The sequence below is a fragment of the Haliaeetus leucocephalus genome, unplaced genomic scaffold, assembly GCF_000737465.1.
Source record: "Haliaeetus leucocephalus isolate CR32 unplaced genomic scaffold, Haliaeetus_leucocephalus-4.0 Scaffold587, whole genome shotgun sequence".
NCBI lineage: Eukaryota > Metazoa > Chordata > Aves > Accipitriformes > Accipitridae > Haliaeetus > Haliaeetus leucocephalus.
In genome coordinates this window covers 2,292,993-2,320,441 of record NW_010973023.1, presented here as the reverse complement: position 1 = coordinate 2,320,441, position 27,449 = coordinate 2,292,993, and the positions used below count along the sequence as shown (strand labels likewise).

Sequence of the window (27,449 nt, the reverse complement as noted above, 5' to 3'; positions counted from 1 at the left end):
TTGGAGGTGATCAGGGCCTTTGTTAATCATACTATTAAATCCTGCAGTTGCTTTGTAAACTATTTCTGTGAAGGGGGCAGAATTTCTGCATCTTAGTATGTTTTGCATATCTAGCACCATCTAGAATCAATTAATTTGGCTTTTTTCACTACAGCCTAGCATCCACCATTTTAATCAACAAGTGCAAAGCATTTATTTGTTCATCTGTTTGTGTACTGGAACAGCAATTTCTGTGCTTTACCCTGTCTGATGCTTGTTTCTAATTCCTATTACTTACAATTCCTAGATTGTAAGCATATTTTGGATACAGCAGACCAGCATCTGTGTACAGTTACGTATGCAGAGCAAACATTGTATTGGATCCCTCTTTTGTAAAGATATTCAGGTTTAAGTACCTTTGCACTCTTCCACTTATAGATGTTGAACAGTTTTGTCGACAGGAATTCAGTGGCTGAGCATCTGCTGCTAAAAGTAAAAAATAGTTTTGATGCATTTCTCAAGCAGCTTTTCTATGTTTTGGATAGACATATGTACAGCCAGCATTGCTAAGTTACAGCAAGCAGCACTATGAAGATTTTAAAGAGCTTACTCATTTTAAATGTTAAACCCTTAGCTAGTACAGGAAGAATCACGTTTTGTGTTTGTTTTCTTGCTTTTATTACTGTGGTGTCGGTGTGAACAGAGGAACTGTTCTGACTCAATGTGATCTAAGTGGGGGGAACATCTCTAACTCCCACTCCCCAAACAAAGCACTGGTGTAAGAAACATCTTAAGGTCGTCTTAAATAAATGAAATTTGGCTTGAAAAATGCTGGCATGTCTGTCTTGTTTTTCTATTCAAGTAGATAACTTTTTCCTATTGAAATACAAAGTTTTGGCATTTTCCAGAACTTGGTTTTATTCCAGCAGACCAGTTTTAATCGTCTGACCTAGTGCAAGAGGAGAAGACAACGGGATGGTCACAGTCTGTCAGCCTGTACGTGCGATCCCTTCCCTTGTCCCCCCCGATCGGTCCTTGCTTTTATAGACATTGTATTTTGGAAGAAACAGCCTCCACATAAAGGTGGCAAATTTCAGAAGATTGTGCAGCTTGGAGAGCCAGGCTATGAGTGAAATAATATTTGTGGAAGGGTAGTATAATGGATGCAGTTAGAGCTAGGCACATGGAGGGAGCAGGATCGTTGCATGCAAGGACTAACAAGAAAACCCTGACATAGGGAAAATAAGCTAAGCCTTATGAAGACTTCACACCATACGGAAATAGGGAAAACTGTCTTTCACGACTACAGCGCAGCTTTGCAGATTGCCGAGGTTTGACATCCAAAAGCAGCGCAGGAAAGGAAGCTGGAGCTGGTGAGCGCTGGAGGCTGCTGCAGGCTGGCTAGAGGCAGAGGCGATGGCTCTTTCCTCCTGTAGCCGCTTACCTTCAGTGAGATGCATTTTCCACTCAGGCATGCCTCACCAGATGTAACAATATTTATAGCCTTTAAATCTGCCTTCCTAAACAAAAACAAGGATGCAGTAAGGAGCCTGGCACCCGGGCTGTTGCCAGTGAGATGGTGGAAAACCTCTCCACAGGTCCCAGTGTGAGCTTTGCTTGACCTTTGATTGCAAAGGAATCGGCAGTGAATTTTTTCCTTTGTGAGTCACTCATTCCCAGCCAAGATCAGCTGGAAGTTACCAAAAGCTTTTCCATTTGCCTTCTGGTCAAGGGCCGGAGCGAGATGATTGAAGGGGGCAGGATCCATGCTTTGGCAAGGCGAGAGGCACCTCAGGCGGTGTGAGCTCAGCAGAGAAGTGAAGGACGTGGTGGGTAATGCGGTTAATCTCTTTCGTCCCTGCACTGCCCGAGCTCAGAGCAGGGCTCTTCCAAGCTCTGGCTGTTTTATAGCTAAAGCCGGAAACTTATTCAGGATGCTGACGCACATCAGCGTTAGCACATGACAGCAGACACCAGAAGAGTCCTGATGGCGATGGGATAGCAACACAGGCAAGCAGCTGAGCCTCACAGCTCCTCGTGGACCTGAAATCCTAACCTGGAGGCATGCAAAGTTGTTAATTCTGTCATGCAAGCTATTCCTGGTTTTCCCATCATCTGAGAAAAGGGTATTTGTGTGCATCAGTAGCAGACGGAGTGCTAGTCTGTACATGCAACGTATACAGGATGGTCAGAGGAGTCATGGGTTTGCATATAAGCAGCAACAGCAAAAGAAGCTTTGCAATGATGTTTGCTGAGGAGTGATTCCGAGATTGTTTTCTTTTTATTAACACGGTGATTTCCTATGTTTAACAGTATGCTGTGCTGTTTAATGGCTTTATGCCAAAAAATAAAAATACGTGGAATGTTTTCAGACATTGATTTTATATATATCTATCTATCTCAACATTCAGATAAAGCATGAGGAGATGGTTTTGTTAGTTGTTGCACGTTTCAAATGATTCGGTAGTTTCCCACCCGAGATTGAGAGAAGGTAACACATCTGAGGTGTTAGCCCCTTGTTCAGAGACACAGGGTGAAACTCTGGCCATGCTTCATTTTTGCTTTGGAGAGTAGAAGTCTTTTATGGAATCTTCTGGACAGATTTTGCAATGCTGCAAAGAAAATGTAATTTCTTTCCAACAATATCTAGATTTAATATGTACCATGTTGATGCTAAGGTGAGAAACTGGTCTTTGCTTTCGTTTGGAGGCACCTGCCCTCGGAATGGCAGGTTTGCGTGCACGTAGCTCATTGGGCACAAATCACACTGTCTTTTAGTGTGGCTGCTTTCATTGTTGCCCTGACAGTGCCTAGAGCCTCTTTTTGGTGGCCTCTTTGTGTCGATTCCTACTTAACAGGAAAAAATGTATTTGTTTCAAATCTGCTGATGGGGTTGGTGTCATCTGCTTTTCTCTTGCAGCTGTGCTGGGTGGAACTTTCCCCGTGCCCCAGGCTGGGGACACTGAAGGTAGCACCTTTGTTCCTGCAAAGTATGCTCCTTCCCCCTGTGTCCTGCTCCTCACTCTGCAGGACTCTGGAAGGGCAAACTTCCATTTTATCCCCCCATACCGTGACTCCCGTTGCTGAGCGTGTCTGCTCCATCCTTCCTGCCTGCAGCAGACAGCACAGAGGTACTCCCTGTGCTCAGTTTTGTGCCTTTCTTCCGCAGAGCGCCTTTTCCTCACAGTCTGCATCGTTTTCAAGAGAAACTTAAAAAGCCCAGAGATACCAGGTGTCCGCCTCTGTCTATATTCTGACATGATAGGATTATTCATCTTAGAAAACTGCAGCTGGGTACAGTCAGTGGTAAAAAAACAGACTGAACATTTTGTGCCTTGTTACTACTTGAATGCATTGTACTGTACTCTTTTGCTATTTCTAGACAGCTTCCTGTTCTTTTTTCAGTGACCTTGCCTCATTTTTCTGGTACACAGAGCTGACTCCAAGACTTAGACCTGGATCCTGCAAAACTTAACTTCTGATGGAAGTAACCCTGGCGAAAGCTTTTGCAAGATCAGAGCATTTGCTCTTTTTGAAGGGTGGGGGTGACTTTCCTCATGCCCAAAGTCAAGATCTTTTCTAAGAACAGTGAGGACAAATCTGCACACAGAGGGGGTGGGTATGTCAACAAATTCATATAGCAGCTTGGACACTGGTAAGCCCTATCTCTTGGTTGAAGAAGTTGTCATGCAACAGGCTGGGTTAATTTGCGCATCTTTCTACCTAGCGTTGGTGGGTTTTGGACAGAAGCTGGATTGCTCAGCCAGAAGGGTTGTCTGCACTGGTCCTTACATACCTATTTTAAAAGTGGTAAAAGAAACACATTTCCTTTTGGCTTCTTCTGAGGTGGGCCATGTTTTTTTGGCTGGAAGGATCAGCACGAAAACTCCAGATTTTCCCAGCTTTGAGATGCATAAACAAGCATTTGCGATGCAAAAACCTCAGTCAAAAGTGAAGTTACGGATCTCGCTTCAGTCAGCGGACGCGGTGGCTTTCATCCTGTGAATCCCTGTACCAGTGTCCATGGAGTCTGCTGGCAACAGCCAGCCTTGTCGTCCTTGCACCATTGCTCAGTCTCTTCGCTTTGGGGTTTACAGCTTTCCAGCAGAATACGGAGGTTTTCTGATCCATCAGCAGTGGGAGATGAAAAGCCTGTTGTCCCCTGAGCTCGGCCGCTCCATGTTCCTTTTGTGAAGCCAAGGAAGAGACATTTATCCAGTGCATTTTCTTGTTAATTAACCTCCTGAAGTTGGACTTAAATTGGGCTGACTTTTGGGTGTTCTGAAGGCTGAATATCTGATGTAAATGGCAGAAATAGCAGACTTCACTGGCTGGCAAACAGATACGGGATCTTTTTTTCTTGGTAGCACATGCTTGCTTTTTCTGTGGAGTCCCAACAGCTTTTGAAGTGGTCAAATTTCTGTTCTTTCATCCTTTATAGCATAAGTTTGTCTCCCAGTAAAACGTGTGTGATTTTTTTTTTAAAGCTAGAAACCTTATGGTCTCTATTCAGTTTGGAATTTCAAAATAAACAGCAGAAGAAGGAATATTTTGCAGTTCACACATCTGAATTTTCAACTCCAATTTTATCTTATTTTTGAACTAGATAAAATAGATCGGAAGTAGTCAAAGAGACTACATAGAGAATCAGGGCGGGAGTAGAGAAATACCCAAGTGGATCCTGCTATTATGCTGGGAATATTGACGTGTTAATATACGCCATCGCTGAAAAATTAACATTCATAAACTTTTCATTCCTCTTGCTGCTTATGGTCTCTCAACAACATTGAGCTGGTGTATGGGAGAATGAAGTTGCATTTAAAACATAGATCATGTTGTGAATAACTTCACTCACATACACACAATATGAACAACGTTGTTGGATTAATCTCCATGTTTAACTTCCCTGTTTAACTGGTGGCGGTGTGTAAAAATGATAAATATTTGGTATTTACATTGGTGGCGTGTTACCTTTAAATACGATGCTTCTGCTGCGCTTGCATGAGCATCAGATGATGTTGAACATTCATTTTTAGCATGCAGCCTTCCTCCGGGCACCACAGGTGCTGAGGCTGTCGCTGCCTCGTGTCAGATGAAGAGCAGCACTTTGCAGTTCGTTTCACCCGCGTGTCCACCCTCTGTCAAATGGACCTGAACCTGAAATCGCATGGGAACAGCAGCTGATGCCATGTGTCAGCAGCCACACTGCCAGTGGTACTGTGGATGCAAGTACTCTGTCCTTGTTGCTGCTTTTCCCCGTTTTTTTCCCTTGGTTGTTTGAGAAGCCTGGCAGGAACGCTTCGGTGAGGTCTCCCATCACTGCCAGCTTTCTGGTTTGGTCTCCTTTCACACAGGTGATTGGGAATGGTGGATCAGTGGACACAGACATGGTCCTCCTTTTCTTTATTCATATTTCCTTCTTTGAAATGACCAAAACCCACTGGTGGCTCCTCTAGCTGCTCCCATTACAGGATCTCTGTGTCCTAAATCTCTGCTTCTGGTATTGATTTTAGCTTAACATTACCATTCCAGCTCCTCTGCTCCTTGCACCCCGAAACAGTTCACAGAGGACATAACTGCTCCTCCGAGGACTGTGGTCTGATCACTTATGGCACAATAAAATCTCATTTAGCGTTAAACATCTGGGGCTCCTTCCTTTACAGGACAATTTATATGGTTCTTTGATTTACAGAGATTCCTTTTTTCCATCCGTGGTCGGATGGATTTTCCCTGCTTCTGGTGCAAGGTGTACAAATTTGTCCTCCCCTTCAATAATAAGCATGTAAAGCGCAGCAGAGGTGAATGCAAAGGAGTTTTCTCCACCTTTAGAGGGGAAAATGGGAGAAGGAACTGAACATGCTGGATACTACAAATGGAGCTCACTGCTTTCTGTAAAGGTTGTCAGATACTCTTGTTTCTGGAGAAAGGGCAAAAACTAGACTGGAGTGACAATCAGGGAGCAAAAGGTACATACAGATACATTCTCAGCACTATACCTTTGCAGATATTCAGGGCTTAGGGGGACAAAGCTGCTGTGCAAGCTTTCAGCCTTTTAGGAGAGGTGAGCAGTAATGGGATGGGAAGGAAACTGGGATACAAAATTATATATCCATATGTAAGCTGCCAAACTAATAACGTGGGATCTTTTCACCTAGAGCTGGCGATGAGGGAACATAACCATCATTCCCTTTCCTGGAGACATTTGAGGCTCATAAACTTGAACACCAGACATTCTCAGTAGGATATGTCTAACCAAGATCAGTCTCTTGCCCAGGAAGCTGTCGGCTGGGAAGATTGTTTCCCTGCATAGCGAAGAGATGTTGCCCACGGGAACTTCTGGCACAGGACTGCCTGCTGTCAGCCTGCCTGATAGCTGGAAGGGGGCACGCCGAATATATGTTCAGCTGCTGACGTGTCCAAGAAAAGAGATGATAGACGTTCGTTCTTCTGAGCTGTGCTTTCAGATTTTTGTGTCTTGGCTTCTGATGAAAACCACAATTTCCCCCCCCTGGCCCTGTCTCCCAGTACAACTGATTAATTCTGACTAGCCTCCGGTGCTCCAGGAGCTATCTGAAACAGGCCGTGACGGAGCCAAGAGAGTGAATCCTGAAACTGGAGCCACAGCCTGAGACTTCAGTAAACAGGATGGGGAGAACATGGAGCAGAGAGTCCAGCCAAAGGAATGGCCAGCATTGAGATTGCTCTAAAATAACCCAATACAACAGTTCTCCAGAAATCTGTCGACATCCATGCTTTGCTTCCACCCATAGCTAATGATTTTTCGGAGGGGGTGATTTGATGTGTACATGTTTTGGTGAGTTCTTTCTTGATCATCACCTACGATTTTCCTTTATTTTCACATAATCTGAGCTCCAGATCCTTGTGAATACCTGACTTAACCCACCAAAACTAGAATTTTGCTAAAGAGGGTGGCGGATGATTTGTCTTAAAAACACTCTTTGCACCAAAACCCCAGCCTTGTTGCCTGCTAGGTGAGAGGACAATTATGTGAAGCTTCTAAAAGCGTTTAATTGTGTCATGCCTTAACTCAGCCTTTAAGAGTACAAGTTCAGGGGGTGCTGAGAAGATCTGTTTTGGGGGGGGGGTTTGTCTTGTCTAGCATTAAATTGTCAGGTTTGAAGCTAGTATTTAACTTACACATCCTTACAACTTCTTTGAAGCTATTGCCTCCATGAGAAGGCCAATCTCATGTTCAGGGGTGGCAGGTGAAGCAGTTGCTCAAAGTCTCTGAGCTTGCCCAGAAGAAGTCCTCAGACTGGAATTGTGACAAGCTGGACCATGCCAGCATGACCTTGGTCTGAGATGGAAACCACATGTACATGTGAGGAGGAACACTGACCCATAGGTGGAGGATCAGGCTACCTCTCCATCTGTGTTTTTTCATAACCTAGCTGCCTTGTGCTGGGAGGAAGTAGGAATCATCTGCAAATATGAAGAGCAGCAGAAGTGCTCGGGGTGACATCCCACCATGCTGGAGCACCTTCAGTAGATGATCTCGAGCATAGATTGAGATGCAAGTTAGAAGTTGGACCCAACAGTAAGCTACTTTGGATCCCAGGAAATGTTTATTGGCAATAAGTATGCCAACTGTTCATTCAGACTTGCATGTGTGATTATCTGCATGAGTAAGGGTGAGCTGTCCGGGTACAGATAGTTTTACCCTGCCTTCCACTAATTGCAGTAAGCTATTCAAAATATATATTATAAAAATCTAAGAGCCACAGTCTAAGCTTCAAAACCTCTCCTGCTTTGCAGATTTTAATCAGTTTTACCACAGCATGTAAAGTAAATGACAGAAGCACCTTTAAAATGGTGGTTGCATGGGAAAGAAGAAGCAGAGGAGCATGGGCAGAGAGCAGTGCCTGGCTTCTGGGGTAAGAACAAGGTGGTGTCTGCAAGGTACAGCGATGCAGGAAGGACCCGCATTCTTGCTACTCATTTAGCAAATTGAGGAGTGGTTATGGAAGTCTTAATGCACCATGTCTCCATGAAATATGTCCTCGTTCTCTCTGGTCAATGGGATCTTGGCTGTCAGCACCATGTGCTTCCCAGGAGGGCACTGGCTGGCTTCTGGGCAGAGGCTGCTGAAAGATTTTGGAGCATTACCTTTCTACTTCTGTTGTAACAACTAAAGGAAACTGTTTTAGTTCCACTTTGCTTAAGAAGAGGTTTCTTTGTGCAGTGGAAGTTGATGGTGTGCTTACTGATAAGGTATCAGTCCCCTTTCTAGGTAGACATGCTTGAGGACTGAAGACAATTGAGGAATGTGATGGCAAAATGCACTGCACTGCTGAGTCCTCATGGCTAGCTGACAGTTGATAAATACCTGGAAATGCTCTACATTCTTCTTATTACATTTATTAATATATTAATATATGCTAAAGGAGCAGCAGCACCACTAACTCCAGGTACAGTTGAACATTTGTGCAGTTTTCATAAATAGTGGAAGCAGTGACATTAAACATATGCAGGAATCCCCATAGTTATAAATATTTACAAATATTTATTTTGGCAAGAGCACCTAATTCAGATGTTCCTAGCTGCACTCCCTAATACAGTGTGCATGTTTGTCATGTGATATGCTCCTCAAATTGATAGTTGAATTAGTCTGAATGCAAGGGATTTCCCTTGGTGTATCACTTTGTATTTCTCAAATATTTATATTTCATTACAGTCAGGGAAAAAACACACTGCTCCAGCTATGCGCAATTAACACACGGGTGTTGTGGTGTCGGTGTTGATTCATTTGCCAGCAAGAGAGATCTAATGTATTATGTGGTACGTGAGCACAATCTCGCTCAGTAATTAATAATCCTTATCAGAGCCACCTAAGCGTCTCTTGGTATGCCGTGAATTGCAGTTCAAGAGATGCTTATGAATTCCTAACTCAGGCACTTTCCAAAAGACCTGAGTGTGGGAGATTGCATCCCACTCAAATGCAGCTCTGAAACATTTTGCCTTTAGACATCAGTAGGCTTTTTTCTTTTCCATTGAGATAGTCAAGGGAAGGTTAAATGCCAGACCAAGCCCACAGCGTGTGAGTATTCCCTTGGCAGAACAAGTTTAATGTGTGGCACGGGAGGGGGGTAAGACCTCGCTGCAGTTGACCACACATGGGTCTGAATACTTGCTACCTGTTAAAATTTGCCTCCACTGCTTTAACTGAAGCAGAAACTCATATTTTTCTAGAGTTTCGGTTTATTTTGTGTATGGGACAACTTTTGTATGTTAGCAGATTTCCTGCTTCTGCTGTTAGTTGGTAGTGGTTTCTCTTGCTGTTTATGGGTCTTTTTTCACAAAGTATCAGCAGAAAAATCCATTTTTAAATAAAAAAACCTAAATTGTTTTTAGTCCCAAAATAGAAAATCGGGACACAGTCTAGCATCAAGTGAGTTTGAAAGCTAATAAGGGCCTTTTTGCATAGAAAATTGTGATTTGATGTGATAGTTATATCCCGCTGGCTCTCTTGTAACAAGATGGATATCAGTAGCAGCAAGGACGAGCAATGCAAGCCTCTTCTTGGGTCAGCACCCTAAATCCTTATCCAAGGTCCTTGGAGCAGCTGTGAAACCTGGATGCAGTCTGTGCAGCGGGATCGCCCGAGCTGGTGAGCTGATAAAGGCACTGCATCACCAGCACCCCTGCGTTTTGCTGAGCCTGCACCATATATTTCATGTCAAATACTGTCCGTGTAGTTTGTTTTCAGCCCTAAGTGTGGAGAAATATTCATGCCGTAAGAAGACATTGCAGTTCAGACAGAGCGCTCGAATGGGTTTTCTTCAGTCATTTTCTGAGGCTACAGCAGACAGCAACACAGTGATTTCTTTTCGCTTTTCATGGATATGATTGGAGAGGTTGCTGCATTATTTTTTTTTTATTTTTATTTTTTCAACTTTGAAAAGATTTGAAAACTATGTTAAGAATAGGCTTTGTGGAAATGGGGGTCAAAATCAGCAGAAACAATACATCTCTAATGAAACTTCTATAAGCCATCCAGATACAAATTGGTCTTTTCATTTACATTTCACTACAGATGTCAATGAAAGCACAGTTCCTTCTAAAGCATCCTAATGTATGTAAACCATTGCAGGAAGCATAGCACGCAAAGCCTAGGAGACTGCAGATGGAGAGAAAAGGCTCCTGATTTCATAAAAATAACAAAACCTGTTTTAACATATTGTGCATTAAATATTGTTCATTTGCATATTTTCTATGGCTAGGTTATAAAAGCCCACCATGTGGTGGACTTGTTGGAAGTCTGAAAAGATACTCTTTCTCCAAATGGAGATGTGTTAGTGGAAGCTGCTGCTTAATTATAAAACAAAAATAACTAGTTTTCTCTAGGGTTTTTTTGTTTTTTCCTTTTGTAGGTTTTTAGAGTCTGGGTTTTTTGTTGTTTACATAAAATTCAATAGAATTAGGAAGGGAAACATAGGTGCAATCACTGCAAATTCTGCTAACTGGGGTTCGGTGTTTTACAACAGTCTGCCTGCTTGGAACCGGCAGCAGCAGGGACTCCTATATCAAAAGTTTCCAGCAGATAGCCAGGCAGATTGTAAAGTACCTCTTACATTATTTTTTTGCATCTTTATATAGAATGGTATAATTTTATGTGTATCGTCTATAGTGTATCCACAGCTGAAGCACTGGATAGTACAAATGTACAATATAACAAATTAAAATAAGAAATTGCTGTCAAAAGCTTAAATAGAAAAATGTGCAAAGGGAGAAGGGAAAATTGGTGTATGTGGGGTGGGAGTCTTGCGTACGCACATGCTCTCAGGGTTTGGAGAAGGGTAGAGTGAGACATGTTCTCGGAGAGAGCAAAGTTCCCTGTCTTAATAGCCATGGCTTGCCCTGATCCCTTTCCACATACAGGATTTTGTGAACCTGGAGCAGTGGGTGGTATCTGAGCACAGGCACCCGTTAAATCCAGCTTCGGAGAGATCTCATCTATCGCCAGAGCAGTAAGGGTTTTGAAGGTTAAGGTTGCCAGCTTAAAATCAATCTGCTAGTTTATAAGCTGCCAATGTAAAGAGTGCAGAGCTGGTGTAAGGTGATCTGGGCGGCAGGGAGCCAGTGTGCTCCTGCGTTCAGGGGAGTTTGCAAGCGTAATCAGAGCAGCCCAGGTAGATGGCTTTAGCACGTATCTTGCTGGAGAGGGTACAGATGAAATTGGGAGGTGGTAAATCTTAGTTTGAGCTTTTTTTTTTTTTTTTTTTTTAAGAAAAAGCAGTTTTCAGGGGAACTCAAGGAAGAAGCCCTGTGCCAGGGGAAGTGCCTTTTGCAAGCCCCATGGAGATCCATTCACACCTAGTCAAGCTGTAAGCTGCTGAGACTTGTCATTTGTCATCTGCTTTTCCACAGCCCAGCTTGCTCCTGGCTGGCTGTCAAGACACGGGGTGTTCTCTGAGCACTGACAGGTACCACCCCAGGGCCCAATGGATTGAACCCCTGTCTCCAGTCCCTGGGGGAATCATCCCTCCTGGGCCCAAAAAGGATGCTCTGGGCTGGGGAGGTCCACCCCAAATTTCCCACGAGGTTGGTATGTCCATGCACATCTTCCAGGTGCTGGGATTTGGAGACCCAAGGTGGGGACTTGCACAGTGGATGGGGGCAGGAGCCTTTGGTGCTTCAAGTCTTAATTAGGCAGCCTATCTCTCAGTTCTTCCTGTGAATATGTGCTGGGGTAAATCCTTCCTTGAGAGATTGTTGGAGGTTTTTTTTAATAAGGAACCAATTCTTTTATAATTAGGCTCAGAAATTGGTGGTGACCATGCCCACAAGGCAGCTAGTGCTTTTGCATTTAGCTTGGGGTGTGAGGTTTGCACAGCAGATGGGAAGTGACCAGCGTTTGATGAAGTTAAAAAGATGTAGTTGTCCAAGTCCATGGGAACTGCTCTATATACAGAGAGAGAGAGAAGGACTGTTGGAGAAATAAGAGTGCAGAATCATATAATTAAAGGCCTATTCAAAAAATCATATGCACGAGGGAACTGAACTGGTCTTGCAAAGCCTGTGTTGATGATGGCGTATTTTGCTGCTGACTTGGTGAGCTCAACGATATTCCTTCAGCACAGGGTTTGTACATGGTGAATATATGAGTGTTCGTAATTAAAGTGTCCTAATGGGGCTTTACTTAAAACAGATGATGGAGAGAAAATGAAGATCCAGCTGGAGTAGTGGTTTGCACTGGCTCAGCGCAGGATCGGGGCACCAGGCTCCAGCAGGGCAGCAGTGGCAGCAGACGGCTTGCGGAGCAGAAGCGGGGACCCAGCCGCACCCTTTGGCAGCAGCACAGTGGTTGGGGAAGCACCTATTTGGGCGGAAGTTTTTTGTCGCTTTCTCAAATTAGGTGCTTTCTGAACAGGATGCTTGTGCTTGTAAACAGACCATGCCCTGAAGCCCAGAGCCTGTAGGGCCTATGGTTTAGCATAAGTGCTGTCCTGAACTAGAAATGGGGCTACATGAAGTGAGCTGCGGTGCAGAAGCCTCTAGAGGAAAATGCCATTTTGTTGTTTCTATGAATTAAGCAACTTTATTCTCACCTGATAGCAGCTTCTGGTTTAGCTCTCGGAAGTCTGACTGTTAATTTGCTCATTTGCCTCTCGTCCCTTCTCCACAGCAGCAGCAGGAGATGCTGGCAATGAAGCATCAGCAGGAGCTGTTGGAGCACCAGAGGAAGTTGGAGCAGCACCGACAGGAGCAAGAGCTGGAGAAGCAGCACCGAGAGCAGAAACTTCAGCAGCTAAAAAACAAAGAGAAAGGAAAAGAGAGTAAGTAGCAAAAGCTCACTTGTTTCAGTGATGACAGGTAGAGCAGATGAATGGAAGCCATAAAACAGCTTTATAAAGCTGGAGAAACCTTCATGATAGTCTCTCTACAGAGCTTGGCTGCACAGGGAGCGTATGTAAACTCTTAGGATGTATTGAGGGTAAGAGAGAAATGTATTTCTATGCTTTATCTTCATTTTTGTCTTACTAAATGCCATTTTAGCATTTTTCAAAAGGAAGCATATCATCTCTTTACTTGATTTAACATTTTTTTGAAGTATTTTTGGCAGCATTCCTAATGGAGGCAGAATATTAAGCCCATAAAATACACCAGATGCACACTGCATTTCTTTTTCTTTTACTTTTCTTAATTTCACTCTTTTAAGATGTAGCCGAGTTCTCAGTTCTTAGCTTTAAAGTGTTTTCATTCAGAAAGTGCTTCTTTCATGAGGTTACAGATTGTGGTTGGCTTTCCCACGTGTCATTATGCACTTCACGAGATTCAGTGAAATGATTATGGCCTCACAATTTCCCTTATCAAAGACACTTTGCTTGCTTGTTCGTTTTTCTTTTAGAAGTGAATGGGAGGAAAAATACCTTGGCAAGTTGTACTATCAACTCGTTAGGTCTTCATTTCAGATGAAATAAAGAAGCCTGTGATGGAAGAAGCGGAGAGGGCTGAAGGGTACCAGGAGATGGGATGCTGTCTGGGGACCGGGAACAAGATAAAGCTCCAAGATGAATGTTTCTAGTAGGAAAGGACTGGGGTCTAGGAGACTAAAAAATATTATCTGAAGGTTGAATTCCCCACTCGCTGCATGTGCATTTTGCAATGGCAGAATTTAAGCTGCAGCAGCCAAAATGAGGCAATGCACAGACCTAGCCCAATATCTTTGCAAAGCAGTTCATAGGAGGTCCAGCGTGTCTGTTCGTGTTTGGTTTGGGTTTCATTTGTTTTAAATACAAGAAAGACCAAAGGATCAGAATCTACTTAAAAGAAGCAGTTTAACATTGAGGAGTGACTAAAGGTGATGATAACGCAGGTTTGCTACTCTGGTGCCTGGCTGGCTGCCACATGTCCGTTGTCCTCTGGCCGCTTTTTGTTATTTTCCAAAATAAAGGCAGTCAGTTCAAAGTGGATGAAAACTATAAGCATTTCCACTTCACCCTGCTGTTCTCATCAGCTGTTCATATTGTATCAATGTTTTGCTGGGCCTCTCTGCAAAACTGGTATCTGGCTATTCTCATTAAAGTAATTTGCAAATAAATAAAAATGCCTGAATCTCTGTAAAATGGCAAAAGCATCAAAGCACCTTATGGATGAAACACATAGGTGTAGAGGAAAAAAACAGAATTTGGGGACGTTAGTTGAAGATCCTGTTCCCATGGCTACAGTTTTATTTTTAAATTACTTTTTATTTAAGAAGTACTGTGGTGTATAATCATTATAGCACCTCAGCTCTTAAGAATACTTAAGTTATTTTTCTCACATCAGAAAATTTTGCTAAGTGCAACACAGCTAAAATTGTCCTGATCTGAAATAGGAAGAGTGTGTAATAGATGTATAGTTTATTCTCCCTCCTTCCTCCATCACTGTAAGCCAAAATATGTTGTTTTGTACCTTTTAGAAGGCAAATCACAAATCAGTTTAGATTAACATATCAGCTTCTTGCGTTCTCATCTTGGGAGCCTTAACCTGTCCCTCATGAACCAATATCTGCTATCATAAAGCTTTTGATCAAAAGCATGACTTCCACAAAAGGAAGAAAAATGTCTGTGAAAGTAAAGGTGGGTTTTTTTGCACAGGATAAGGAGCGATAGTGGTCATCCTGTCTTTCCGCTGTTAGGATTGAACCTAGAACCGGTCCTGTGCATCGGTGTTTCCAGGCACTTCTGGGCATGAACCATTTGATCTCTTGCTGCTCAGGCAGCCTTGGACCATGGCTTGTCTTGGACTTTCTCCTACAAGTTGGCCAGCTGTAATCAGCCCACACTATCATTAAGGGTTTTCTCCTGTTAATTTTCATTTGTTCTGCTCCTCTGCTCTTGTGTTATGTAACCTCCTCCTTCTGCCAGAGCCTGGTCCTGCTTCTGCCCTCCCTTATTCTCTCTCCACTACCCTTGCCTTATCCTATATTCAGATACTATTTGATCCTGGGACAATATGTAACTTGTTTTTATCTCTACGGTAGTAATCTGGCTCAGTCTCTTGGCTCTTTAGAGCCATCGGGTCTGCTGTGGCTCTCTGCTATTTGCAGTCTTATCAGTTGATCTGCTCTTTGCTCCCTGCTCCTCTTCGATACTCAGGCCCTCCGAAACGAATAGACCAGCTTCACAGCTTGGTTTTCCCCACCGCGCACAGCTGCTCCCCCAGCCAGAGCTGCTGCGTGGGCTCTTGCTCTCTGGTTCTTTCTCCCTCATCCTCCTTTTACTCTGCCATGCCTTTTGCTTTCATTGGGGTTGAGTGTCTTGCTTCCTGCCTGTGGACTTATTCCATATGTATGGGCTTTTGATATCTGACTTCTGCTCTTGTCCTCTTTGCTTATACCCCTGCATGGTTTATACTGTCACGTATGTGACAGGTTGTCCCTTCCTGCCTTTGGAGTCCTCTTTAACATCTTTACTGGATATTGCACACTGCTTCTGCCTGTAACAATGTGACTGGGTCCAAAATAACCCAGTATAGTATGCTAAAAAAACCCCAATTTAACTCACTTTTAATCTTTCAACTCAAGGGTCAAGAGCTGAGTAAAGGTCAGAAGGTCTTGCATGACAGCTTGGTCCATGGCTCTGGCAAGCATTGCCCAGGGAGTGGGAAGCCTACACAGCTTTATCTTGTTAAGCATATATGGGGCCTTTCAGCTTCTAATTAAGGAGGAAGACATGCTAGGGGAGCTTTTGTAAACCTCAGGATCCAAAAATGTTTAGCTTCAAGTCTTCTAAATAATGTCAGAATTATCCAAAACTGACAGAACACAGCCATGTTTGATTAAAGATGCTAATAGAGTAAAGGTGACACTTTTTGGAGAGAGAAGGCCTTTAGCCATGAATTTGTCACCTATTCTGATCTAGCCACGTGGCTTGCTACACTTACATGAATTTATGTCCAGCTCTTCAGTTGAACTTCCTGTTGGGCTACATGCCAAACCTACGTTTGTAGAGCTAGTGAGAAATGCAGGGCTCCAAAAAGGTGAATTTTCAAGCTTTTCAACATGGCTTCAGTGGTTGAACAATATTACATCTTCAGGCAGTGCTTTATAGAAATATTGCAGTTTCCTTCTCTTGTGGAGATACAAAAAAATTCTTTCCCCTGTCTGTCAAATGTCATTGCTGAGTAGGATCCAGGAGACAAAAGATCACCCTGTTGTATTTTAAGTTTTTATTCCCTGTAGAGCAGACAGTTTTCCTGGCCTTTTCATTTTCTTGTAGCCCAGATATTTTCCTTTGGAATTCCTGCTTTACACCATGGTATAGATGAACCATCATTTTCCACATGTTCTGCTTGCCAAACTTTGTATGCATTACTCCGTCAGAAACTCTGCCTGCGAATCTGTTCTGTCAACTGAATGATAATTTTAATCCATCATCGCAGTAAAACAGACTGGTCTCTATTGTGGAGAAAATAATGATTAGAAATTATACAGTTGACATTTTAAGTCTATGCTACAAAATTACTGACTTTCTTTTTAAATGTTAGATTTTCTATTTGAAGAAATAGATTGCACACTTGTAAATGAATTGGAATATTATGTAGGTCTTATTGTACACAGATACTTTTGAACAAAGAGGTCCCTATTTACAAGAGTTCTTAAGACAGAATCTACATATGAGACATTCGTCTCATTCCCCTTCTGCTTGCAGATGTGACATTTAAAAACTTGAGTGTACACAAGACCCTTTTTCTTAAATACCTTTGATTAAAAGAAAGCTGGAATACCTAGTACAAGTGCTTTATTCTAAGTGTATTTTTATGCAAGTGTAAAAATCCTTGTCAGAGATCTTTTATAGTGAAATGATAAATCTCTGATTAAATCTCTGTTTTCAAACATAAGTTGTGATTATATGCAAAGCTAAAGGCAAAAAAAAAAAAAAAGGGAGAGCTCCTTACTGGAGGCACTTTGTTCTTTTCTCTTTGAAAGAAAAGTTCTTCTTTTGGACTGGAAATCAAAGATTTAATTCTGAACCTTTTTAGATATTTAAATTCTTTAAAGTATGTGAATTGATTAGATAACCTTTTTTATTGTTGACATTTCAGGTGCAGTGGCAAGCACAGAAGTAAAGATGAAATTACAAGAATTTGTCTTAAATAAGAAGAAGGCATTGGCACACCGGAATCTTAACCACTGTATATCCAGTGATCCTCGCTTCTGGTATGGGTAAGTGGTACTGGGCTTATCTTTATGATTCAGCCGGTGCCACCTTTTTTCACAATTGCTGCAGATGTGGGGAATAGACCTGATGTATTTACTGGATGAACCAGAACAGTCATAGAACCAGGGTTTGACTTTGCTGAACATTACCAAAATGCATTTTTCAGAGAGTTTCAATGGGAATAATTTTCGTATCTTCTGTGATGGTCACAGTATTTTTGTGACTAGAGGTCTTGGCTGTCATCTTTAATCCACAGTTATTCAAACTCGCAAGTTCTACCATCAAGATCAACCTTTATAAGTTCTCTAGCTTTTCACCCAGGATTTTGTCCTGCCAGGTGTTATAAAACTTGAACTTTAGTAAAATGGGGAAATTACTTTTTATGTTTATTGCATATCCCAAGTGAATTGCAACTCGGGATAGTTGAGCTAGCATTACATTTTTAAAGCCTTTAATGCTTACTGCTCATCTTAATCTCTCAAAGTTGGAAGTTTTGTTTACTTGGCTCTTCTGTGTAAACTGCTGGAAACATCAAGTGCGTCCTGTCTACACTTCTAATCACAATTGCCCCAACATCTACGTTTTCAACTGAAAATTTTCAACTGTTGGTCTCCAAGAAAACTCAAATGTCATCTGGGCTGAGAAGGTAACAGCTGATGTTATAATGACATGGGAACAAAGAGTGACTTCTTCAATTAGTTCAAATGCACCAAATAGTGAATATAAACAATGGCATTATTAACAAGGTACAAGTTTCAGTTTCAGAAATTAATTTCTTCATTGTATAAAAGAAAATCAGAAAATTTGAGATTATTTAAAAACTTCCACTACTATAATATTGTGAATATCTATATTTAAAAAAAAAAACAAACCCAGCATTTTGGATGTTGTCTTTTTTAATGACCATAAAATTAATGAAATTTTGAATGACAAAAGTCAAGGAAATTTTGCTGTGAAATTTGTGTTCAAGCTGAGCATCTGACAGTATTTTAAGTCTTTAGAAATTATACATGTATAGCATGTATACAGGGATGATGAGGTCATAGCCAGAAGATGTTTCCAAATCCAAGAAACTAAGCGGAAATTAAATTTGAAAGATATCCCAGCTATGAGCAAGTACAGAAATGTTGAAGTGTAGTTGGCAGAAAAATTCAAGCGTTACTCCAGTAGGGTGAGAATGAGCAGTTTTAATACATCTCTGAAAATCTAATCTGAGACTTGAAAATTGTATGGTTATGGCACTGGTTAAAGTAGTGAAATGTTGTTAGCTTATGCAAAGATAATATTTAAGGCCCACTAGGTTGGTACCAAGGACAGTAGAAGACATAGGAGAAACTGAATTTCAGTCAAGACAACATAAATGTCTTTTTTAGATAACTGATTTTCCACTGTTCTTAATTGAGACTCACTGAGAAATTTGGGGATTTTATTAAAGGCGGTTGAAGACTGAGCCATTGTGTTCTCCATTTTTTTTCCAGTTGGTTAAAATGCCTGTTAATGTGAAAGTGGTATAAAGTCAATTAGAATTAAGGAGAGTAAATAAGTACTTTCTTCCAAACCCTTTGATCCTTTAGCCCTAGAGAAGCCTGGCATAGAATTGCCATGGTAGGTGAATTTAGAAAAGAGAAAAATAAATTTGGGAGTGGTCTGAATTGCTTATGTTTTGCACAGTTTTCAATTAACTGCTTTGTTGCCGAGAATCCAGCATTCAGAGATGAATTGAAGAGCAGCAGTCTGTAACACCCCTATACGTTACAGGGCCAGAGGTGATGCAGGAGGTTATTTAGCCAAGTCGTGTTTAAGGTTTCAGTATGTTCCCTGCCTTGCTTTAAGCTAATGCTGAGAGCTTTCTGAGCACCAATATACTGTTTAGGTTTATTGTGGCATATGTTTAGGTTCATTGTGGCATATGTTAATCAAAACGTCCCTTTCCTGTGATGCTCCAGGGATGCCAACAGGTAGAGACAACGTACAAACTGTTGCACAAGGGGCCATCCTTTTTCTTATGGATTTAACGGGCTTGCCATCCCCTCATCTTCCCTCCATCTGTTTTGTGGTGGGGAAAGGATCAGTATTCTGATTTCTAACACAAGATGGGAAGAAAGAGCCTCAGAGGCCTCACAAATCTTTGTTAGGGTCTGTCTCAGTGATAAATTGCAGGCAGGCATGAGCTTGTTCTGCTCAGCCTTTGAGGAGGGCAGATGGCAGCAGGGCTGCGTGACTGTAGTGTCTTATCTTGCGGTGGAGGATTTTTAAATGCACCCTTCAGTTGTTAAGGCAGAAGTTGAAGATTTTTCAGTTCCATTCTATTTAAAAAATATATTTTTAAAAAAGAGAAAACCTTTAAATTAATTACATATTAGTGTTTATTTGTGTGGCATCTCATAGGTTACCAATTCAGTTATAGAGATATTTATGTATGCACATACTTCTAATGTGATTCAATTGGGTGGTGTTTGGATTTAACACACGCAAATGAGGCTTGCAGAAGATAGACTTGATGCTCCTACTGTGAGCAGGCAGGCCAATTAAGTGGTAACAGATGCTGAAATAGTCTTTTAAATGACACGCCTGCTTTTAAGCACTTCCTTTGGTCTTATTAAGGTTTGTGAATTCCTTTTTAAAGAAATGGAAAGCATTACTTCGAAAAAACAGATTTCCTAAGGGTATTGAACACCACAACAGTTCTACGTCAATGGCTGTGACATGAAATATGTTCTGTTGACGTGAGAAATAGCTGTCGTTCCCCTGGCCCTTTGGACCAGGCTTTGGTTGTCCACTGAGATGTCCAGATGCTTTTGCCTTCAGTATCTTGTATCTGAACTCCATTCAACACCATCAGTTGCTGGTGCAACATTGAGTGTTTATAGTTAGTGAATATTTTCTAATTCATCACTGACGTTAAGGTCATTGTCGCACACACGGATCAACCCTTGAGATGAAAAGGGACCATTTTTAAAGGTTTTGCAGAATAGAGTTGTCATCCAAAGGATCTACGAGACAAATGAAAGGAACTTGGTAATGCTTAGTAATGTTTCTTGGGGGCTTTCACAGAGGTCTTGCTTGGTCTTCAGCTCTACGGTATTCAAGCCACTTTGTAAACTGTTTAATATATACACCTCCAGTCTATATGTAATTGTTTAAAATAGCTTTGTGGACCATAATTTTCAGATTACATTGATGGTAGACAACAACAGAAGAGGTTCTTTTGAATTTCGTTGTCAGACTGGCCCTTCCATGGGTTCTGAACCCACTGGACAGCCCTGCTCTCAGGATACGTAACATAAGTAAGCGTGGCTTAGCAGGAACGCAGACAGAGCACCTTGGGCTTAGCAAACAGGGCTATTATTTCCCTAGGAAGTTGTCAGAAATGCACTTGGGAAGTAGCCACTCAGTGCGGTAACAATCATGAAAGGGAGTTTAACTGAGTATTTGCATGGTAAGGAGGTAGAGATATATAATTACATATTAAATTATTCCCACATACATAGGTGTCTACAGTCTCTGTACCCAAAACATTCTAGCACAGATACATGCTTGAAAATATCTTCAGTTTATGTTGCATGAATATATTTTAAGTATCATGCATGCTTTGCTGTGTGGATGGGTTTTTGAAGGACCTCAGAGCTCAAAGAACAGGGGATGCGTTATGTGAAGGTATGTGCTTTCAGGAATGCCTGCAAACTCTATTTAGTTTACAATTTCATCTCTTTCAAGACCTCTGAAATTCTTGAACGGGCATGCAGACCAGTCCATTTTGCTCAAAGCAGCATAGGCAGTTGGATCCCAGTCCTCGAGCCATGTAATGTATTCCTGTTTGCAGAGTTAAATATCTGTCATTCAGCAAGCCCGAAGCACATCTAAACAGGCCCTTTGATTTCCTGCGCATTCCCTAACAAAGTGATGAAAATAGCTTCAATGTACATGATTGTGCAGCTTAAGTCATGATTAAAAAAAAAAGAGAAAGAAAAGTTTATTGCTTGTATAGGCAAGAGCAAAAAATGTCATTGTGTGACATGATGGGTTTGAGGTCTCTTGGCTTGCAGCATCCAGGCTTCCTGTTTTTGAAACATCTCTCTGTGCTGCCTTCCCATGGTATGAGCAGATCAGGGCAGAGAAAGCGAGTTCTGTTTTCAGGACGGATTCAAATATTTTTCAGTTTGGTTCTGTTTTGATTTCAGGTGATGATTAAACTGTGTGTGCATGTGGGCATTTATTGGTGCGAATGTCAAAGAGTACATGATGTGCGTGAATGCTAATGAAAAATACAACTGTGTAAGAGCCCGAAAAATTCCTCTGTCTGTATGTACAGAGAAGTTTGGAATATAAAGTGGGGGGGATTAGGAAACCACAGTGAATCATACTGCTTGGTAAGAACTGTGGGTATAGAAAATTTTGGTGTAGATGTTCAAATAAACTTTTCAGAGTTCTTTTGTAACAAAATCATGTAGAAAATACGATGCATTTTCCGGATGTTTCGTTAGCCCCTTATTTTTTGAAGGGTGTAACTTGTAGTGGAGTTGATGCTATGGATCTCACCAAACAGCCTACTTCTGATTTGAGCTTTCAAAATGTACTGCTCAAGGAATTGAATGAATTGGTGTAATTTTCAACTGGGAAGGGCTCATGTTGGTTCTTTAAAGAACTGTTTGTAGGAGAATATTTTTAACCAAGGTCTCCAAGAGTGCCTGATTATTAGGCAATGTAAAATTTCAAATATTCACTCTTTTTGACGAAGTGCTCACTTTCTGTTGTCCCATATTCTTTAGTATTTTGAAGAAGTAATACAGGGTTTAAATTCTGTTTATTTAAACTTAAAACGTAAGATTGTTTGATAGCTGTATGGCTGTCACCTGTACGGCTAAATCAGTCGTGCTGTTAATGTAGCTACTCTGCTAACATGCAGAGTCTGGAGACTTCCTGAAGTCTGTCCTGATTGAGGTTGTTGAAGCTCCTGAGAAATGGCAAAGCTGGGCACAAGTCATTTAGTAGGAAAGATGCAGCCAACAAACTGGTAGGAGGCTTAGAAAACTCATTCATTATTTAATATCCTTAGCAAACAGACTGTAATTTACTTCCAGCAGCCTGCTCAAACAAAGCTATAAATTATCATCTTCGAGAAGTTAATCTGGAAAGGTGTTGAGTGCTTTGGCCCTATCTCTGCGAAGTATTTGGGTTGGGAAGCAGCGAAGCAAAAGGCAGAAGACCACCTATGCAGCATGGCTGCTGTTAGCCAGTTTAAATGTGTGGCACAAAACGTGCTCATCCTTTGGTTTTGTTTCATCCTTAGACTTTGTCTACTATGTCTGGGTTTTATTCAGTGAAGGAAAATTGTTCATTCGTGGTATGGTTGAGGGGAGTAACAACACCTATGCTTAGCTTCAAGAATATGACTTGGCAAAATGGAGCCCAAGTACACGCTTAAAATGATACTCATGGTTAAATACCTTCGTGAGTTAAGCCATGCTCAACGGGGTAATTCTTATACTGAAAATTAGGCATATGTTTAGTTACCTCCTGTATATTAGACTTAAATGTCTTTTTTGTATGAATGCCTAGAAGGAGAAAGCTAGTACCAAGATCTTTTTCTTTGCACTGTTCCCCAGTAAGGTAACAGACAAGGTGAAGCTGCACTCGTTCCCTTTCGGTGTCACTGGTGTAAAGCTTCTCCCTTCTCTTTCCTTCTGTGCAGGAAGACACAGCACAGCTCTCTGGACCAGAGCTCCCCACCCCAAAGTGGCGTATCCGGCACCTACAATCACCCTGTACTGGGGATGTATGATTCCAAAGATGACTTCCCACTCAGAAAAACAGGTAGCTCTCACGTTGATTTTCTGTGTTGCCTACTGTCTTTGCTGTGACACTTGGTCCTCTTACTTTTTTTTCTTTTTTTTTTTTTTTTAAAAGGGCATATTACCTAAAAGCTGTATTTCATGGGATGATTTATTTAACAGGCACCCACTCCATCCTGCTCCCTCTTCATCTGTCACTGTATGTGCAGTGTTGGAGGGAGACTGGAATTGCTTTGGGTGTGCGAACTTGCAAAGCTGCAAGCAGGAGACAGGGGAGTTGTGTGTCAAAGTTTGTGAGATGTTTTCACAAAGTCAAAGCTAATACAGAGATCTGGGTGTCTGAAGTCGAAGTATGTTTTGCTGAGTGAGAAAAGTACCAAGAAAAGTTCATTTCTTCTGGGATTTGCATTTTATATACAAGTTTATACTTCAAATAAATAAAAATGTTTCTGCCAGTCAAAGCGTCAGGACTTCCTGCAAGAGTTTTGGTTCACACCTAGACAGTTATTTCTCAGTTAAGTTTTTCCCTGCACAGTGGCTAAGCAGGTCAGTTATTTCTCAACTATATATTATGTAAACCAGGTTGTTTTGGTTGGCTGTGGTCCTCAGTTCCATATCGCACGCCTGAGCCAACACAGCCTCAGCTTCTAACCTGGCCAGCTTGTGATCCTCGGCTGCTTCCTTCGGGGAATAGCTGAGCTTCCATGAGCTTGTCCCAGTTTGGAGAGCAATGCTGCTCGTGTGGATGATGCAGACTGTGTGTTGAAAATCACTTCGGAATAGGAAAACAACTTTTCTGTAAAGATGGAGTTGGAGGTAAGAGGAAAGCAGGGGTATGATTAAACTTCGCACCTTCTGCAGGTGCTGCCTAGCTATTTCTCAAGTATGCTTTCTGGATCTTCAAACATGGAGGGATGAGTACCAGCAGTCACGAAGTGTGTCGTCCTTGCAATAAGGAATGATGACGGCGTGTTAACCAAATCTCCCTGTGGATTTAGTACAGTCTTTGCTCAAATCAGCTGCCCGAAATCAGTTCCCAAGAGCTGGCAGCTCCTCCTTTTCCTTCTGGGAGGGAGGGAGGTATTCTCATGGCATTTCTTCTCCTGATGGTTAGGAGTAGAGCAGGTCTTAGGTGCAGTGAATGGTTTAACACAATTCTTGTAAATTTGGGGTTTTTGATTCTTTCACCATCTGACGAGAAAAAAGTAAACCTCCATGCTGCTGCATTGTGCCTCCGGCCTCCCAGTTCCGTGCATTAAAAGACGTTTTTGGGAACTTCTCATTCTGGAAAATAGCACCTGGCCTGCTGGATGGATCTGTGGATGGATTCCCATCTGCTGTGCGGTAGGCTTTTTTCCCGCTCACCGGGCATGATGGGTTGGGTGACAAGTGCCAAACACTTCAGCGGCACAAGAAGTCAGTAAAAAATTGGCAAGCCCTCTCCAGGATATGTGTTTTTTTCCTTGGACACACCCTGTACCTTTGGTGGTGGTAGTTTTGACTGTGCCTTTTCTGGAGGACTCCAAAAGCAGAGCTGGGAAAACTGGATTTGCTGAAGGGTAGGGCATCCTCTAATCTCCGCTTCTAGATAATGAAAGACCAAACACCCCATTAGGTGCGGAAGATGCTGCTGCGTCATCAGTGCCCAGGACAGCCAAAGTGACGCTGTCTGGGCTTTGGGACTTTGCCTTTGGTAGGGAAGGTGAGTGCTGGTGGAGAACTGCCCTCAAAGGAGACTTCCTTCAGCTCTAAAGCCGGTCAAGCACAAAGATGTGCTTGGCGTACACGTCTGCCTGGGAGGAGGAACGCAAGCCCAGGCTGCTAGTAGCCGTTGCTGCCACTCGCTTCTCTTCTGATGAAGGCTTTCAGGCTCCTCTGGGAAATCACAGTGTTTCCACACAGGGAAGCATCCCTTGTCACTAAACCTATCGCTTAGGGCCTGTGGAGAGTGTGATTCCAAGAGATTTTTTGCTCTTTCCTATACCTTGCGAAACCAGGTGATCCATTTCTGGTGCGTTAGCATCCACACAGCATAAACGGGCTTTGACATGCTTCAAAACCTCCCTTGCTCATCACTTCAGGGTCCTTACTTGTCAGATTAAGTTTGAGGATCAGTCGCCCTTCTTGCTCTCAGTGTTGCGGAAGGGGATTTCTACAGGAGAAGGAAGGCGTCTGCACATCTTGCTCCTTTGCTGCTTCCCAAACTGAGCTCTCAATGAGACTCTGGCTGAATAAAAGCCCTGTCAGACAGGATGAATTAAGGATGATAAATGTATCTAATCACATTATTAAAAATGGAAGCAACCAAAATCATTGTTGTTTTAAAACAGGAAGATGTTGAGCTGATTTTGTTTTTCCAGGACGCTGATGCTTGTTCTTTTTGGGCACCAGCATTAATCTTTTGGGGACTGGTCTGTGATACAAACGAGTTCACTTGCAAAGTTCAGGGGAGAATTTTTTTTTGTTGTTTTCTTTTATTTTCCTTTCAACACAACAGCACTTAGGTCTCTGGCACAGCAATATCCTGCAGAAATCCCATTGCCAAGAATGTTAAGTTGCTTGGAGAAGAAAGGCTCCTGAACAGTCTGGTGTAAACAAAAGGCAGGAAAGGCTGGGGCCCATCCTAAATAAAGTTCTTTATTACGGGTGAGCTTTTCAGATTTTTGGCACCAGGCAAAACTCTGGCTTTGTGTTTGTAATTTAAAACCACCGTATCATGTAGTCCAATTTTATTAAATTTGATTAAATATTTGCAGTTCAAATAACAGAGTCCAGCACAATACAGTTCTGATTACCAGGGCTGGAATCTGACCAACATCATCGTTAGGGATAGGGTGACTTAGGGGGCTGCAGGAAGGCAGCTTGAATGATCATTTCTTCTAGGGTGCGTTTTCAGAGCTGGCAGCATGTCCTGCACGTTGAGAAATTTTTAGGAACAATAAATATGTCATTGCACTGGGTTTTTAAAACACTGCCTTTCTTTACTCTGATGTGGTCACAGGTTATCCCTCTGTGCACACTTGGAGATAACTTACTAATCTAAAACCCACGTGTGAATGAGAGAGACCTGGTGAATTGGCCACACTCACTTTGGTAGAAGGAGATGTATGCATGAACGATGTCTTAAGAGTGCTTGAAAACATTCAGCATGGGAAACAGTCAATGCTTGCAACACGCTCCTAATGCATCCTTGTCCCCTGAAATCCTACCCTGTCTGATTTGCTTTGCTAAATTACGTTCCAGTTTCTTGGCCGTTCGGTTTCTGCATGAAATTGTTTTCCTGTCAGGCTGCTGGCTGGTGCAGTTACTAATTGCTTGAATCCTGTTCTTAGCCTGGCTGGGGGATGCATTTCACTCGCTTCCCTCTATCTAAACACTTTGGGATTGTTCCTTTTTTTAACTGACCCAAGAACAGTTTGGTTGGTGCTGCTCATGCTTTTGCTGTTAAATAACTGGATTAGCACAAGGACTTTTATTTCCCCTTTTGAGTAGTTTCTTTTATTATATATATGTTTCCTTCAGTGTACGCATTTTGTTGACAGCAGTTGAGAGGGGAAAATATAAGTGACCTTTTCTGCTCCCAGATCAAGGTTGGTGTCTTCCAAATTTAATGAAGATTCATTATGTGCTGTACTGGGAACCTGTAAGAAAATCTCTGGAGAATCCTTTCAGAATGATTTTAGAGTCTGGGTTGGGGCAGTCTTTTGTACCTTGTTTTGATAACCCTAAGAGTTGTTTGTCAACAACTTGCTTGGAGCAGCAGCTCCAAGTTATTTTTAATGTAGCTTTTCAGTTCTGCGTTTCTAAGGAATACGATGTCCTTACTTTTTTTCCAGGAGCAAGGTTGTTCATGGTGTTCCCTGCTTTGTGGAATTTGAGCAGTGGACATATTAAAACATGCTCTTAATTAGAAAGCCAACACAACCACCGTTATTGAGATTTGTAAAAGACTGAAGAGAATAATTTAGCTTTTTAACATGCTTTTCCTCTTGCTTACATGGAGTTTTTTTGTTTGGTTTTGTTTTGCTTTTACATCCTGTGCAGGGCTGGACCCTGTCCTGTTGGACAGTAGCTTTCCCACTTACTCCTGCATAGAGGTAGGGTAAGGATTCCTCGTGTTCATTGGGACTTGACAGCTAATCAGAATTTCTAATGAAAGCTACAGCATTTCAATTAGTTGTCATTAAAATCAGGAGAAGTTTTGCCAAACTCAGCACCTGCTAGAGTCTCCTGGCCAACACTAATTCAGCTCACTGGACTGTATGAACTGGAAACATTTCTCTGTATCTATATTTAAACCTGACCCCAAAGTGAGAAAACCAGCTCATTTCTTTTGAAGTACTCGCAAAAGATACTCTCCACAGTTCTAAGTGTAAAAATGGCTGCATCTGTAGGACCCGTGCAGGTTGTGAAGCAGGCTCAGATCTCATCATGGTTTTGCTCCTGCTGTTGGATAAAGCAAACCTTTCCCAAGAGAGCTCCTCTTCTTTGACCCTCCTCGTGCCCATGCGGG

General features: G+C 42.1%; 1 protein-coding gene across 3 annotated transcripts in view; it reads left to right on the top strand.

Moving 5' to 3' along the window:
- Positions 1-27,449, top strand: part of HDAC4 (histone deacetylase 4) — a 231,926-nt gene that overhangs the window by 115,663 nt on the left and 88,814 nt on the right. For all 3 annotated transcript variants that reach the window (XM_010577919.1, XM_010577917.1, XM_010577918.1), the window contains 3 exons: positions 12,626-12,776; positions 17,029-17,149; positions 22,837-22,958. In XM_010577919.1, the coding sequence (XP_010576221.1) occupies positions 12,626-12,776; positions 17,029-17,149; positions 22,837-22,958 (394 nt within the window). The remainder of the gene's footprint in view (positions 1-12,625; positions 12,777-17,028; positions 17,150-22,836; positions 22,959-27,449) is intronic.